The following is a 15,596-nucleotide window of genomic DNA, read 5'->3' on the forward strand; positions in this document are numbered from 1 at the left end:
CCCGCAGAGAAGAACACTTCTCCATTTCAAGATGTGTCATCGAGACGGAACAACAGCTGAGTGCTTTGATCAGAATCTCCTAAGCACGGGATCCTGGGGCTTTGGCCGTTTCCCGTCCGTTTTCCATAATTGCGTCTTTCTTTCACTGCTGTGTTTTGTTGGCGAGACTTCTGGTAGTTCCCAGGAGAAGGGGGTGAGAGGCTGCCATCATGTCGTTGGCATCTATCGAGGACGAACTTTGCGCACTCGGCTGGTTTCTGCTCTGCATGCTCTGCATGCTATGGTGCTCCTGAGCTGATATGCAGTCTCCTCGTTGGAGAATTGTTCCCCACCCGCAAGGCTGGGGTCCTGCGTCGTATGTACATATATGTGGGAACCTACATGTCCGCTCTGTACCCCTTCCACCTCTCTTTGCAAGCTGTGGCTGCTGCCCGCGTGGTGAGTGGAAGGGAGATGGTGTTTTGGTTCCTACAGCGAGCCTGATGTAACATCTCCCCATATGCATACAACATGAGCTCTCTGTCTTTGCGCCCTACTACAAGCGTACTCGGATCCGGTGTCTCTCATTGGATGCATCGCAAGACGTTCTTCCAGGCAGACGCCATTCAAATGGAACGCTCGACTGGGGAAACGACTCGCCTCTTCTCCGCAATATTGAGAAAGCCCGGATGCACTCCTGATGTAGGAAGGGCGCCACAAACCAGGTTTTGGGAAGTCCCTCGTCCGCATAGAGAACACTTTTCTCTTCCTGGTATTCAGGCAAGGCACAGCCAAGGTGTCTAGAGTTGACTCTCGACCAAAGAGGCAGAGAAAAGGGCAGTAAGAGGGAACGGGATCGAGGCCCCTTGACTGTATCTCCATTCCAGGCCCGACAAAAGATAATTCACCCCTCGCCTCATTGTCCATCCTCAACTGGACACCATCGCCAACCACCAGGTCCTGTTCTGGGGTGTGGAAAGATAAAACAGGATGGCGATTGAAACGACTACAAGCGCAGCCGAACGCAAGCACCTCTCGCCGGCGTCAGGAACCCGCACCGCGCTCCTCCTGATCGACATCCAACGCGGCCTGAACACCCACAACGGCTACTTCGGGACCGAGCGCTCGACGCCCGACTTTGAAGAGAACATCACCTCCCTCCTGGCCGCGTGCAGGGGGTACAACGCCGGCACGACCAAGCCCCAAGAACCCAACAATGCTCCTTCTCCAGGTCAAAACGCATCCACCGACGGCGCTGAAGGCAACAACCCACTAAAACCCCCCTACGCGATAGACATCGTGCATGTGTACCACAAATCCACGAACCCGCTGTCGCCGCTGCACGTGTCGGGCACGGCGCAGAAGGACGGGATCCTGTTCATGCCGTGCGCGGAACCGGCGGCGGTGTCGTCGGGCGACAACAGCGACAACGGCAGTAGCACCTCGCCAACGACCGTTGAGCGCGTGCTCGCCAAGTCGACAAACACGGCCTTCGGCAACCCAGAGCTGGCGAGCATCCTGGAACGCGGGCGCATCGAGCAGCTCGTCGTCGCGGGGATCGCGACGGATCACTGCGTGACGACGAGCGTGCGGTGGGCAAAGGACCTGGGCGTCGTCAAAAAGAGGCCCGGTCTTCTTCGAGGCGAGGATGCCGCCGCCGCCGCCGGCGCAGAGGGCAAGGGGGATCCTCAGGGCGAACGAGAAGGGATGAAGAAGGGTGAGGCAGGCAAGATCGTCGTCCTCGGCGATGCCACCGCGTGCTTCAACAAAGGGGGGTTTGACGCCGAGACGGTGCACAAGGTCCATCTCGCCAGCCTCGAGGGCGAGTTCGCCCGGGTCATGACCACAAGGGACGTTCTGGACCAGCTGCTCGGATGAGGATATCGCTCTCCTGCCGTTGCGCCTTGCAAACCGCCTTGTGGTTAGGAAGGGAAGAGGACGACAAGAGGTCTGGAGAGATGACATGAGCGAATGCCACCTTCATTAGTCATTGTCTATTGCCCACGGCGAGTGTGTCTCGCGCATACTATACAACACTTTTAATACAGCCACCGCTGGGTGGATCATTTCATATCATCCTCCTGACCGCTATATCCAGCCATTGGATCTGCAGTGGCCATGAGGATCGCCTCTGTACTCGTGCGAAACGGCCATTTCTCATAAGCCAACCCAATCTCCACAAACATGTCCATTGGCAAGACTCTCACTCGCAACGTGGTCAGATCATACCACCCTCCCTTGGTGGGATCATGAATCCCCGGAATGGTCTTGACAAAGTCATTCAAGCCTTCATGAACCAAACCCCTCAACGCTTCAGCAACGCTCTTGGAGAAGTATAGGGAGAGTGTCGCGACAATGTAGCGGAAGCATACCATCTTGTCGTAAGTGTCGACTTTGGAGAGCAAATCTGCTCGTGGGACCACATCCAGTAAGGCCATTTGCCGATACGAAGCGTCAAATTCGGTATCGTGTACGATCAACGGGTGAGCTTCCCGCCGATTCCAGGCCAAAATGGGTGGTGACATATCCCAAGCTCTGCAGTCGTCGATGGCCTTTTCTGCGAAGATCCTGTTCGTGCGATTCAAGGCCTTGAGGTTCTCCTTGATGGCTTCGGCGCGATTCTGGAACGATCGTTCCGTGTCCGGATCAAGGGGGCTGTTCTTAGCGTTAAATATAGCAGATTTCCATTCCGATATCAATTGTCTTTCCTGGTTAACCACTTCGACTGCTTTCATATGCGTCTTGTGTGTGGTGTTTGCCCGCCGCAAAAGCTCTCCCCATTCCTTCTGAGGCGGTGTTTTGAGTCCGAGCTTGCGTATCGATTGCCCTGAAGCATAGCGCCGATACCAATGGGGATACTTTTGCTTTATGTGGCTGTCTAATTCGAGCAATCTCGGCACCCACTCCGCGTCGGAGGTGAAGTCTGCTTTTCGCAAGTTTCGAGGAGTAGGCTCGATACTGAGCAACTCACGTGGCGGGGGGGTGTCGAGCCTGGATTTGGGTATCTTGTATCCCGATGCACCTTTGGTTTTAGCATCTATGGCCGCAAGCTCTTCCAACTCAAGATCAGGCCACTTCCTATAGCGTGTCGATTTGGCCTCTGCCGACGCACCAGCAACCTCGGTAATGTCTGTGGTTGCTTCCAGCATGACGGTCTGCTTGTGGCGTGCGTGGACGGTGCGAGGGATATAAGAATCCTTTTCGTGATCAGGAATCCATGCCAATACTCTAATCAGACCATAACGAAAGAAACCAGACCGAGGATTTGAAAGAAGCGACAGGTAGAGCTCGTCGAAGAATTTTCTGCTCAGAGATCCCATATAACCGCCAATGCTGATCTTCCCACCAGAGAGGTTGACCGTCATCAGCAAGGATCTGTTATATTCAGGGACCTTTCCCACAGAGCCAGCCTTTTCCACGTCATATTGGTTCAATAGTTGTTTCCCAGGGTCAAACACGTCTTCAAGAATGGTAGCGTGTCGATATGCTGAGCCATGACTCTTCAACAAGGGCTGGAGATACTCCGTGTACCTTTCCAGATCAGACTCGACAAGTACGTGTCGTCGAGGTTGGAGGACATGGTGCAGACTCTTGGACCAAAGTCCTCGTCCGGGGTTGATATCGATGATGTCGCAGGTGTTTGGAGCAGGAAGGCTGGTACGGAGTCGGTTGAGGATATCGTCTATAGGATGTTAGGAAAGATGAAGCGACCACAACTGTCAACAGCTTACCACACAGGCGTTGGCTGGTTATCTCATAACGGCCAGAGCCACGACTCAGAGTCTTCTTAGCAACCGTTGAAGCGCAACGTGCAAAGGAGCGTAGGACCATGCGCAGAAAAGAAGCGAGGGGAGCAGAGGCCTTAGTGGTCGGAAACGAGGAAAAGGATGGAAGGGAGGAAGCAGTATCGCCAGCAACTACCTATGTGAGAAGTGATGATACCATTGCAAGAGATAGCTTGTGCAAGATGGTGTGCAAGATGGTGTGCAAAGAAGCGGAAATGGAGACCGTTTGAAGGCCATTGGCGAGTTGCGCTGCCAGGTTTTGGGGGCTCGTTCCAAGGGTCTCGATGGAGGGCAACAGGGATGACCCTTTCACCTAACCCGGCAGCTGTAGCCCGATGAAGCGCCCAATCGGTGGCCGACGCGGCGACTGCTTCCCACACTACCTCGCCCTGACACTTGCAACCCGGCCACCCCAGATGCCTCTTGGGTGACTTGGGTGCCACTCTGCCCCCCATTACGCCTCCCCCGCACCGCTACATTCCCATTCATCAGTCAAAGGCACATTCAAAGAGTTTCGTCATGGCTCCTTGCACAGCACCACGCTATCTCAACCCCAGTGCCCTTGTCTCTGCCCACACGACACGCTTATATTAAAGCATATTTGGAAGATCTCCAGATCCCCAACTCAATCATACTGCATTGTTGATTCCCTGACCCAATTCTCCTGGCACTGACTTCAACTACCGCTATGGAGCCTCAAGAACTGGCACGCCCTGTTGCCGAGTCCGTTGGCGAGCTCTCCCATCAACAGCGGTTCTTCAACTTCTTCCAGCATGAAATAACTGGTACACTGCGTTCTCTACGCTGCCAAAGAGACCCTGGCTGACGAAAGGAACTGTACGACAGCTCTTCAAGATGAGATGGACCGTCTCGCAGAAACTGCCCTCATAGGCGGCGAGCGCTCTGATGCTATGGACCATTGTCTTGCCGGCATCACGCGACTATCTGGCGAAGTCAAGGACGCCTCGGGCTACATCCCCCCCTACGATCAGAGAACCTATGGCGAGGCCATCAAGGCTCTGCAAGAGAAGCTGGAAGAAACACGCAAATCCCACGCTCCTAAACCCAAATTCTCCTTCAAGTCGAAATCCCCCTCTGCCCTGTCCCTCAGCGATGCTGCAGAGCTGGCGGCAGAGAAACGTCGAGCCGTACCAGGCTATCTATCGCCCTCCCCTAATGCCTCGTTTGTCAATACTCCCAGCTACATCAACACCCCTGCCAACGAGAGGGCACATGACGAGCAGGATTCATTACACGAGGAAAATGAGCAACCCAGACAAGAAGGCAAACCCGCTGGCACGACCAACACCGAAACAAAGGCACAATCACCGCCAGCAGACCCTGCCCAAGAAAGTGACCGCCCGTCCCTGTCCACAACGACAACGTCAACCTCTATCTCAAATCAATCCGGCACACACATCATCTTGCCCTCGTCAGCCCCAAATACGCGAACACCCTGCTCGCTCTCAAAGCTCAGTGGGTGTGTGGTCGATCTATCCGTACCCACGACCGCCACAGCACCCTTTGCGAGCATTACTATCACCTCCGTCTCATCATCCCTGGTACTTTGCGGTTCAGTCTCTGGTCCTGCGCACATCACAGGCGTCAAGAGCAGCGTGCTTGTGCTCAAATGTCGCCAATTCCGTATGCACGACTGTGAGAACGTGGATGTCTACTTGCATTGCACAAGTCGACCGATCATTGAGAATTGTAAGGGCATAAGGTTCGCTGTATTGCCGAAGTTCCACGTACGTTTCGTCCTCTCGAGCCTTGATTTGGCTCCCCCTCCGTCGTCTTCGCTATGCTGTTGCTAACTGAGTCGGAACAGAGTGACCTCATCTCTACATCCCAAGAAGATCCCTCCGCCGTGCCCAACCAATGGAACCAGATCGATGACTTCAAGTGGCTTTCTCCCGATAAGCCGAGTCCGAATTGGTCCTTGCTGCCAGCTGAAGACAGTGTGCCAGACGAGACGTGGAGAGAGATCGTCCCCGGTGGACCTGGTTGGAGCGTGGGTGATATACTGAAGGCCGTGGGCGTCGGCAGCACTGCAAGCGGCGCAGCAAATGGTAGTTAAGACGGGGACATAAGAGGCCACGATACGGGGGAAAGAAGCGAGGAGTTCTGGCGACATTAGACCACCTTATGATGGACGATAAACGAAATTGCACGGATGAGCCTAAGACGGAAGGAGATGGGCTGGAGAGAACAGACAGCTCTGACGACCTTACTACGAGCGACGACGACCAGCGACCGACACGAGGATACACGATTAAAGGAGTACGGAGCCTGGCAGTACCAATACCTCCCCCAAAACCACTATGAGAAAACACACATCTTTCACATTGGGAGCTGACTGGCTGCTGATCAGGCTATCACAATATCAGGCTGCTCACATCATACACGACTTATCAACTCGGCTATTCAATTTAAACATGGCGCGATCCTCTCGACATACCGACACCGCGGCTAGAGGGGGAAGAAAGAGGGGCAAATTGTAAGGAGGGAAACAGAAGTTCAGAGCAGGCGAACGAGATCAATCAGGATACTGTACAGAAGAAAACAAAGAGAGAAAAGATAATATAGCATCCCCGAGTATACGTCCTTTACCGCGCTGGCGAGTCTCCCGCCGCTTTACTCCCGCGAGCGACTATTTAGTCTACTCGCTTCCTCGTCCGCCCTCTTCTACTCTCTTCTGCTTCCTCCCTCTCTTTCGCGCTCCGATTCCACTCCCTTCTGCTCTCTCACGGCTCTGACCTGCTCTGACCCTACTCTCTCGTGCTCCCTCACGTACTACTGAGGCCCCCGTTCGGGCTCTAGTCTCGTATGCGCTAACGTGGCGTATATTCAGCCTTTTGGTAACTTTAACCGATCACGTCTGTGATGGCCCGTTTCAGCGTTGATGAAAGGTGGGATCCCCAAGAGGAGGCCCTACTACACTGCTGGATAGGGTCAACTGAATCCCCCAGTTCTAGGGGACAATGCTTCTCTTCCTCTTTTCCTTTCACTGTCCTCTTTTCCTTTCCTCTTCTTGGTCCTAATATGGTTCCCTCGTCCTCCTTCTACCTCGTGTGATTCACTGGTTCTTGTCCGGTCTTCTTGACCGGACCATACTGGCGTTTCGTCGTCCTTGAATCCACCGTCCCCGGTCGCGGTCTTTACCTTTCCCCTCGGCGCTTGTCTTTCCTCGAGCTCCTGCTACACTCCTCCGGCGCTCACTGGCCCTGCTCGCTGTTTCCCAATGCCGAAGAGAAAGAAGACGGTGGCGGATGTCTTCGATGAAGCGGAGGAGAACGAAACTTTATATGACCCTCCGTGACGGTTTAGTTTTAGAATCTACAGCCTAAAACTAGGAACCCGCCTATGAGGAAGGTAAAAGTCATCTCTCGTATTCTGTATACTTTACCAAAGATGAATCACCTACTTTCTTTCTTTTTTCTTTCTTTTTTTTTTTGTCTCAACGACTATTTACTTTGAAAATTGAATTCTCGCCCTCTTGATATTTGTAATGCATCGCCCCGATCTTATTCTGTCTATGGCTGTATCAGAGGCGACTTCTCTAAATCCTCGTGGATATTCCCTTCCAGGTCGATTTGATGATCGTCATCACCCAGCAAACCAAGGTAATACGATGGATCTCGACCGTCAAATTCTCGCGTCGCAAATCCGTTACCTAGAAATTTAAACATATTTAGAGAATTTATCTATTCAATTTAATAGTCCTCGAAACGCGGATTAGCCATTAGATCTATATATACTAATCTCGAGGTTGGGAATATGGGCACTAGTCCGTCGATTTTGCCCTGTTTGAACCACGAACTATATGGCTGTTGCGAAAGAAGTATTAGTGATGTGGGTATCTTAATCAAATTAATATGTGTAACTTACCCTAGTATATGTTATTCGCTTGAGGAATAACTATGTATGTTCTCGAAGCTGCTCTACAATCTACGGCTTTGGCGTCACTCTCTTGATTCGATCCATCTGCATCTTCTGTATGCATTGAATGATATTGCCAGTAAGCAACTCGATAATAGGTAGGAAAGATCCGTGACCGTTCGGTCCATATGACCCGCTCATCGTCCAGTAATTCAGCACTTTACGAAGTCAGTATGATGCCTCGTCTGATTGAACGGACTCGCGTACTGTTCGGCACCCCGATCGACAGATACGAGACGGCCTCTGTGGCCCACATCTTGGAAATAGAGTGACCGTTTGCTTCGACCGGAAACATGGGGATCCAGCTGGTGTTGAATCTAGAGGCATGTCGTTAGTTTATCGGCCTTTCGTGGTGACCATAACCTGGGCTTCAATTACCCCGTCGCACATATTATTATGTCTACATCATACTGCTCTCCCTCGCTATCCACAAATCCAGTTGCGTTGATTTCCTGCATAGGCGAAGTGAAGACCTTGACATTATCTTGAATAAGCGACTCAAGGAAGCCATTTTCCGGCTATGGAAAGACGAAAGTCAGCTTATGAGCGGTATACGTCTCCCGAGAAACTTACCGTCGGTCTTCTACTACAACCCGCCCCAAAGTTCTTAGGAGCAATTGCGTTGAGTAAAGTTGGATTAGTTGGACTGAGCTTCTTCGTCATCTCCTCCCTTGCAAACTAAGATAATCCGTTAGTATAGTCCATCAACCTAAATAGATCACTCACCTCTTTAGCAGCCTCTGCTTCTGGGGTTCCATTTAAGATAAGCTTAAAGCGGATATTGAGCTCTAATTCAATCATCTTAGAATATTTTGGGAATAGTTCGGGATTATCGACAGATGCTTTCTGCTGTTCAGGAGTATCTAATTTATAGTCAGCTACGATACTTATTCTCCGATGCTGCCATATCGAGGACGACTTATAATAGAAGTTTGCGCCGTCCAGGCCTGCAAACCTCTGGGCGAACCCAGCCGTGATCCATATCGGTGTCCTTATCTAGCTATACAGCTAACCCACCTACGACGCGATTTTGGAAATGATCTGAATTCCACTGCTGCCAATGCTGACTACAGCGACGCGCTTACCTTTCAGATCCAGTGACGTGCGGTAATTGGCACTATGCATAAGAGGACCTTAGAATGCGTATAGGCCCTTGATGTCTAGCCAATTCCAATTGCTGTCGCCAAATCGATTAGTATTTCAAACCTCTTTACGGATCGGGAGGAAACCAGGTACTTGAGAATTCCCCCGCCGTTCATAAGCACATTACATCGATCCACGAATGCCGAGCCGTCCGGTCGTCGTACATGGACTTCCCACTCTCCATCTTTAGGCTGCCAATATACGCCTACCATAGTGTACTTGAGTTTAACGTACTTGATCAAGCCGTACTTGTCGACGATATGCTTAAAGGACTGCTAGATCTCGGACGCCTCGGAGTAATATTGCGACCAGTATAGATTTCGCTCCCAGGTGAATTGATATGCCGCTGAAGGGATGTCGTACGCGCAACCGGGATATCTTTATCAGGCCGAGACCATCAGCTTGAGCACGATGCCATACAATGTAGGGCACAACCATATGATCCAAATCCCAACAATATACCTGCACAGAGGGCAATATATACCGATTCTCCAGCCACGTCCCTCCAACATCATTATTCTTATAAATCTGCAACTCAACCCCAGGACACCGATCCTCAAGGAACTTGGAGAACGTAATGCCCGACGCGCCCGCGCCGATATGGATGACACGGAACTTGCGTGTCGAATCGTAAGGCTGCTCCAGAGTACGGTATCCTCGAGCGTTTCCCGCCACCCAGCCCATTTCGTTGAACGCTTCGCCGTCCTTCGAAGGTGCCATGGCTTTGCAGATGTATGGTTGGGTAGTTGCGTGAGCGAGGGAAGAGAAGACACGGCGAATGAGAGTTGGGGGAATGGGCAATAGATATGGCGATCGCTTGATAGGCGAGGGACACCTGTCTGTCGTGAATCCGATCAAAATTTTCCGAAACTAATCAAACAAGGCCCCTAATGGAGAGAGGAAAGCTCAAGGTCGATTACTGGCTGATGATCATCCACCTGTCGATGATTGATAACTTCAGACCGAGCTCTACCTGAGCCTCGACTGATACCTCCTACATTACTTTGATTCTCCAACAACCATGGCCGAATCGGGAATCTATGCGAAAAAAGTGCTACTCTAACCTAATCGGGAAGGTTAGCCAGGTAGATTTTTCACGCCGGCACGTCAAACTGCCGCGCGCGCGTCCCCACTAGATAGATAATCAATCAATCAAGTTGGTCCCACAAAAAGCCTATGCGGTCGGAGTTCGTCAGGGTGCCGAATGGTGATGAGGATGTACCTAATCAGCCATAACTCAGCTGGCTTGCGGATGGAGGCGCCGTGTGCTGAGCCGGAATGCGCAGGTTGCCCGTGTTGCCGAAGGTGTCCCTGGGTGCCCTGACTTGCGCCCGACGCCAAAAGATCGTGGAGTTGCGCATGTTGCCGGTTGACCAGTCTCTTTTCGGACGCGCTAACAGCAATTCAAGGTTAATATAGAGTCTAGATCGTGCTTGATGCGACGTCTGACGTTCAAGGTTAGTTCTATTCGTAGTCAGAAGTAATCTAACTAGTACAAAAGGGTGTTTCGGTCCGAATCACCAGTTGTTCAGGTGTCGGTTCGGGTCAATACCGAAGCTTGTATGGAGGCAGTCCAGAGACTGTTGCTCACGGTTCGGAGACTTGTATAGAAAGGGAACTTCCCACCTAATCTCAAGGCGTATCTTCGTGACTAGTCATCATCTTCTCTGAATCTCGCGCAATCGTCATGGCAATCCTATCCTCCCAAAGCAAAGACATCGGTCTTGAATCCGTTCACGAAGAATACACCGCCCAAGGACAACCTGAAAAAGCAGGCCGGGAAAGACTGTCGAACGAGATCGACCTGCTCGCCAATAACCTCGAGTATGTTGATGAGGAGCATCAGCCAAAGTTTCATTTGCGGACGTACGTTGTTCTGCTGGCCTTGTGCCTGCAGAGCTTTTGCCAGCTTTGGTCACTCTTGGGGCCAACCTCGGCGGTAAGTCAGCTGCTTCTGGTCCTGAATAGTGCAATTGAACACCTCAAATCCCTATGATTTGACTGTTGATGACGATTTCCTCCTCTTTCCAGCTCAGCACCATTCTTGCGCAGCTCCCAGGTGGCCCTGCGAACCAGGCATGGGTCGTCACCGCTCTCGTCATTCCTCAAGGTGTATTCTGCAATATCGCCTCACAGTACTCCGACTTGTTTCAAGCACGCAAGAATCTATTGGTGGGGTGCACTACATTCGCTTTCATTGGATCCGCCATCGCACCTGGCGCTCAAACAGTCGGTCGACTCATTGCCGCTCAGACACTGATCGGAGTGGCCTATGTGTGTGTTCCCCTGACTTTTGCCGTGCCGAGTGAGATTTTGCCCATGAAATGGCGCCCAAGTATGTCTCCCTTTGAGGTGGAAATGGAAACCCCACGGTTGCTCTTCACCATCACTAACCCTTCCTCGCAGTGGCACAAGCCTTGTTACAAGCTACGGGAGCATTTGGCATGATTGCAGCTCCCCTCTCGATCGGAGCTTTGACCAAACGCGACCTGAACAATGGTTGGCGAAACTTTTATGTAAGAAATACCCCTGACAATGTGATTCAGCTGTTACGCAAAAGGAACCAAACTCACCCAAGTGGTAGTGGATTTCAACCGGCCTTTGGGGCGCTTCGGCCCTTTTTCTCTTCCTCGGGTATCGGCCTCCCAAACGACACACCCGCCTGGATCATCTCAGTGCATGGCACAAGTTCCGACAAATGGACCTCCTGGGAGCCCTTTTGCTCGGATCCGGTCTGTGCTTGCTTTTGACCGGCGTCAACATGGGTGGCAGTGTCTACCCCTGGACATCTGCGACGGTTCTGTCGACCATGCTCGTTGGCATTGCATTGCTCATCCTCTTTGGAGTGTGGGAATGGAAAGGCACTAAGACGGGCATCATGCACCATGAGCTTTTCACGCACAGCCGAAGTCTGAGCACCTTTTGCATCTGCGTTGCCCTCGTATTTTCTGAAGGTGTCTTGGTTTACGCCTTTATTGTTTTCTATCCGCTTCTGTGAGTCTCTTTCTCTCTCTCTCTGTTCTGTCTGAATCTCAGACGAGACGGGTGCGAATTTGACTGACGTCAAGTATCACGGTAGAACAAAAGTGGTCTTCGAGACAGACATCCTCAAAGCCGCCGCCCGTGTGATAATCTACTATGCTTCTGCTGGTATTGGCACGATTATTTTTGGCATCATATGTGTCAAACTTCGTTCGATCCGGGAGTCACTGGTCATAGGATTCGGATCGGCCTTGATCGGCCTGATCGGCATGGCGACAGTCCAACCAGGACAAAACGCGAAACCCATGGTGTTTGCTGCGTTTGGTGGGCTAGGCACCGCGGCCGTATTGACTCAAGGCATTGCGGGCGTTCAGATGGCCTCGCAACATTCACATCTTTCGGCGGCGACCGCCGTGGCGACGGTCGCGCGAGCTATCTCGGGAACAGTCTTCACCTCCATTTACACGTCCGTGGTGACGCAGAAACTGGCCAACTATCTCCCGACGTACATAACGAAAGCTGCCGTCGCGGCAGGTCTTCCCGCCGCCTCGATACCCCTGTTTGTCCGCGGCCTCGCTGCAGACGAGATCGAGGCTTTGGCTCGCGTTGCTGGAGTGACTCCATCAATCATCGCGGCTGGCATTGCTGCTCTTAAAGAAGCATACGCTGATGCCATCAGATGCACGTTCATTATCGCAGCACCTTTCGTGCTCGTGTCAATGATCGGCTGTTGGTGGCTTGGTGACATCAAGCAAATCATGACTTACCACGTTGATGCTCCAGTTGAGAGACTGCAACCGAAAGATGGACATCGGCAAGGTGAAGGGGCTGGAGCCGCTTAAGTTGGTTTTTGCGGTCATAAAGAGGGGGGTTCTCGCATCGTTGAACTGCTTTGCTTCTGACGCGCAGTAATGATCAAGCTTGAACCGAGTTGAAGAGTTGTTTATTTTCAGGACTTGGATTATTATTGTCCATCACAAGCTGCCTACCTTGATCCGTGTATCTATACAGTTACCAAGCTCAGCACTCTTGACCCCCCAAAGCTATATCGCACTTTTCATCCTTACCATACGATAAGAGTTCAGGTTTGAAAGCAAGTTCAACCGAGTTCCTTGAATACTCTTTGTCGACTTTTTCACGTCGTAGATGTGATGAGAAATTTAACAAGCCGCTGTTTTCATTTACGAATTCAGACGAAAGACACCAAAGATACAATGGAAGTTTCTTGTCAAGCGAATCTTGCTGCCATGGAAGTGGCATTCACATCGGTATCGCTCTCTTACACAACCACTTGGCCAGGAACTCGGTCTGCGTCCCGACGTTGCGCTCAAAGTTCGGTCCTCCATACCCATCAAAATGTCCTCCGGGAATGAGGTGTAGTTCCTTCGGTTCTCGTGCGCGCGAATACGCCTCCAACGCAAGATCGGTCGGCGTCAAGGTATCATTTTCGGCGACGGTCATCAGGAGCGGTGTTGGTGATATTCGATGAATTTGCGCCGTGGGGTCGTTCACACTCATGAGCTCGACACTAAGCAACGAGTGAGCTGGCCGTCGTCACGAAAAGACACTTTTTAACTGTGGTTTACCTCTTGACTGTCACTTGATTGACCCACTCTGGTGGCACTTGACCCAGCTCAATCATAAAGTGGTAGCAATCCCACTTGGGGAGGGCGACCATTGCTAGGGGATCTTTGGCCGCAATTGGTATGTATGTTGGCTCCTTGCCAGCCATACGGCTCAGGCGTTCTGTCCAGACGCTCAATGTTAGCGGTGCCCTGGGTACCTGAGAATTTTGAATCTGATAAATACCATTTTGGAACATTTTCGCCCATTCCGGCAAAGAGTCGCTGCTCATCAGTCGGCGATATGTTTCTGGTCCGGTGGTAAAGGGTCTGAAGGCTCGTGGTGAGCAGTTTCTCCTTTTTCTCCTTGACAGGGTATGATAGGGAGCATTTTACATTTGCGCCAGCACCGCTTTCACTCTCTTATCCACAGCAGCGACTTCTAGCACAACACCGCCAGAGTAGCTGTATTTTTCAGCGACGCGTCAGCGTTGATCTCGATGAACCTTGTCAATCCTGAGAGACCTACGAAGTACCCCTATTCGATGAGAATCAGAAACAGCATATTCACGCCGTGAATCCGATAATATAAACGTACCATATCCCAACTTTGTCCGCATCGATCTCATCCAGACTTTGAGCGTAAGTCACTGCATCAGAATAATCGTTCTTTTGCAACGAAGGGACAATCTCATATCGCGGCTCGCCGTCGCTGGCACCAAAGGACCGATGGTCGAAAACGAGACAGGCCAATGCCAGGTGCGACGTGAAGTGGTTGGCGAAGAGTTCCAGTTCCATCTCCTTGACTGCCGACCAGCCGTGGGCCATGATAAGACAGGCCAACTTGCCACTGTGGTTTTCGGGGGTGAACAGCCATCCTCGGAGCGTGACGCCGTCGTCAGTCTGGAAGTGGATGTCTTTCCGGGGCATTTTTGGTCCAGTTGACTTTGTGAGAAGAAAAATCACAGCAACCAGCAGCACTTCAGAGCAAGCAGAAGACCGAGACTCTGGTTCCCATGAACTTGGGTCTAATCCATGATAAATTTACGTAGCAAGTCTGCAAACAGGTTTGCCCGGCGTCACACGGAGATCCGGGGTGACTCTGTCTGTCGTGTACGTCCGACGTCCGATTCGGGACGGCTGAGCGCCACCCGGTTGGTGTAGGCATCATCTCGACGAATCAAATATTATTAATGTATTCGGTGCTATCATGAAGCTCGAAACCACGCTGGTATTTATGAGCGAAAGCCGGCATTGCGGTCTCATTACACGCCCTCGGATCTTGAGACCAGCTGCTGTGGTGACGGTCAGGCAACAAGCGTTCTCTGAAGGGCAGACATCGACCTTTGTCTTGTCCAGCATGTCGAAAGTCCTCGTGGTGGGCTGTGGCATCATCGGCCCGACCATGGCCATTATGTTGAGGCAAAGGGGTTACGAAGTCACTATTGTGGAAAGAATTCAACGACCGGAAAATGCAGCAGGTGTTGCACTTGCTCTGCAGCCGAATGGGCAAGCATCTTCCTCTCCCGTGGGTAGAGAACTTGGCTGACGTGTCCGTGCAGGTTGAAGGTTCTAGATACCATCGGGCTGGCCAACATTGGAGAACCCGTACTCAACATTTGGGACTACAACGCGGATGGGGAGTACCTGGGAGGTCTTGATATCTCCTATACGAAAGAGCAGTATGGCTTTTGGCCCGCTTTCGTACGGAGAGGTGTGTTGCTGCAAACACTGAAGGCGGAGGCGGTGCGGCTGGGTGTGCAGATTCATGAAGACTGGGAGTTGCACGAGATAGACGACCTGGCAAACGGCGTCGTTGCGACGGCGAAAGACGGTCGAAAGATTGCCACATCCTTTGTGGTGGCCTGCGACGGTCTTCACTCAACTACCCGAAAGATAATCAATCAGAAACATGGCATCTCTGAACCTCCCGCGAATGCGACTGGACAATTATCGGTAGGTACCCCGTTGGGATCATGTCGAGTGCGCACTAACTGGTGGAGCTGAGTGGTATTGCTCCGACTCCCAAGAGCTTAGCACCACAAACAGTCTCTGCTTGGATGGGAGAGTCCAGATTGGTCGTAGCCTTTGAAGTTTCCCGCACGCACTCGGGCTGGACGATGATTCTTAGCACCGGCTCCGAGAAGGCCACCTGGCGCCAGGTGGACAAGCTAGAAGAGACCCGGGCGGAACTTTTGGACGCGGT

The 15,596-nt window shown here is 51.8% G+C and overlaps 4 protein-coding genes across 5 annotated transcripts; 2 read left to right on the forward strand and 2 right to left on the reverse strand.

Moving 5' to 3' along the window:
* The first annotated feature begins 675 nt into the window (after positions 1-675).
* On the forward strand, positions 676-2,021 carry PV07_07612 (uncharacterized protein). The gene has a single exon (XM_016394713.1). The coding sequence runs from the start codon at positions 970-972 to the stop codon at positions 1,855-1,857; it is 888 nt and encodes a 295-aa protein (XP_016248132.1). The 5' UTR covers positions 676-969; the 3' UTR covers positions 1,858-2,021.
* Positions 1,932-3,964, reverse strand: PV07_07613 (uncharacterized protein). The gene is made up of 2 exons (XM_016394714.1): positions 3,711-3,964; positions 1,932-3,661 (listed from the first exon to the last, which is right to left on the reverse strand). Exons 1-2 carry the CDS (start codon positions 3,808-3,810, stop codon positions 2,043-2,045), a joined length of 1,719 nt encoding a protein of 572 aa, XP_016248133.1. The 5' UTR covers positions 3,811-3,964; the 3' UTR covers positions 1,932-2,042.
* Positions 3,965-4,301: 337 nt separating this feature from the next.
* Positions 4,302-6,374, forward strand: PV07_07614. Of its 2 annotated transcripts, XM_016394715.1 has the most exons (3): positions 4,302-4,549; positions 4,611-5,512; positions 5,593-6,374. In XM_016394715.1, exons 1-3 carry the CDS (start codon positions 4,453-4,455, stop codon positions 5,839-5,841), a joined length of 1,248 nt encoding a protein of 415 aa, XP_016248134.1. In that variant the 5' UTR covers positions 4,302-4,452; the 3' UTR covers positions 5,842-6,374. The 2 variants fall into 2 exon arrangements, with proteins under 2 accessions (XP_016248134.1, XP_016248135.1); XM_016394716.1 differs by having other exon boundaries at positions 4,302-5,512.
* Positions 6,375-7,712: 1,338 nt separating this feature from the next.
* On the reverse strand, positions 7,713-9,566 carry PV07_07615 (uncharacterized protein; the record flags this gene model as incomplete). Its single annotated transcript, XM_016394717.1, has 7 exons — positions 7,713-7,861; positions 7,911-8,020; positions 8,082-8,221; positions 8,277-8,381; positions 8,430-8,566; positions 8,789-8,820; positions 9,331-9,566. 7 exons carry the CDS (start codon positions 9,564-9,566, stop codon positions 7,713-7,715), a joined length of 909 nt encoding a protein of 302 aa, XP_016248136.1.
* Positions 9,567-15,596: the final 6,030 nt, after the last annotated feature.

Source organism: Cladophialophora immunda, assembly GCF_000835495.1.
Source record: "Cladophialophora immunda strain CBS 83496 unplaced genomic scaffold supercont1.4, whole genome shotgun sequence".
Lineage (NCBI taxonomy): Eukaryota > Fungi > Ascomycota > Eurotiomycetes > Chaetothyriales > Herpotrichiellaceae > Cladophialophora > Cladophialophora immunda.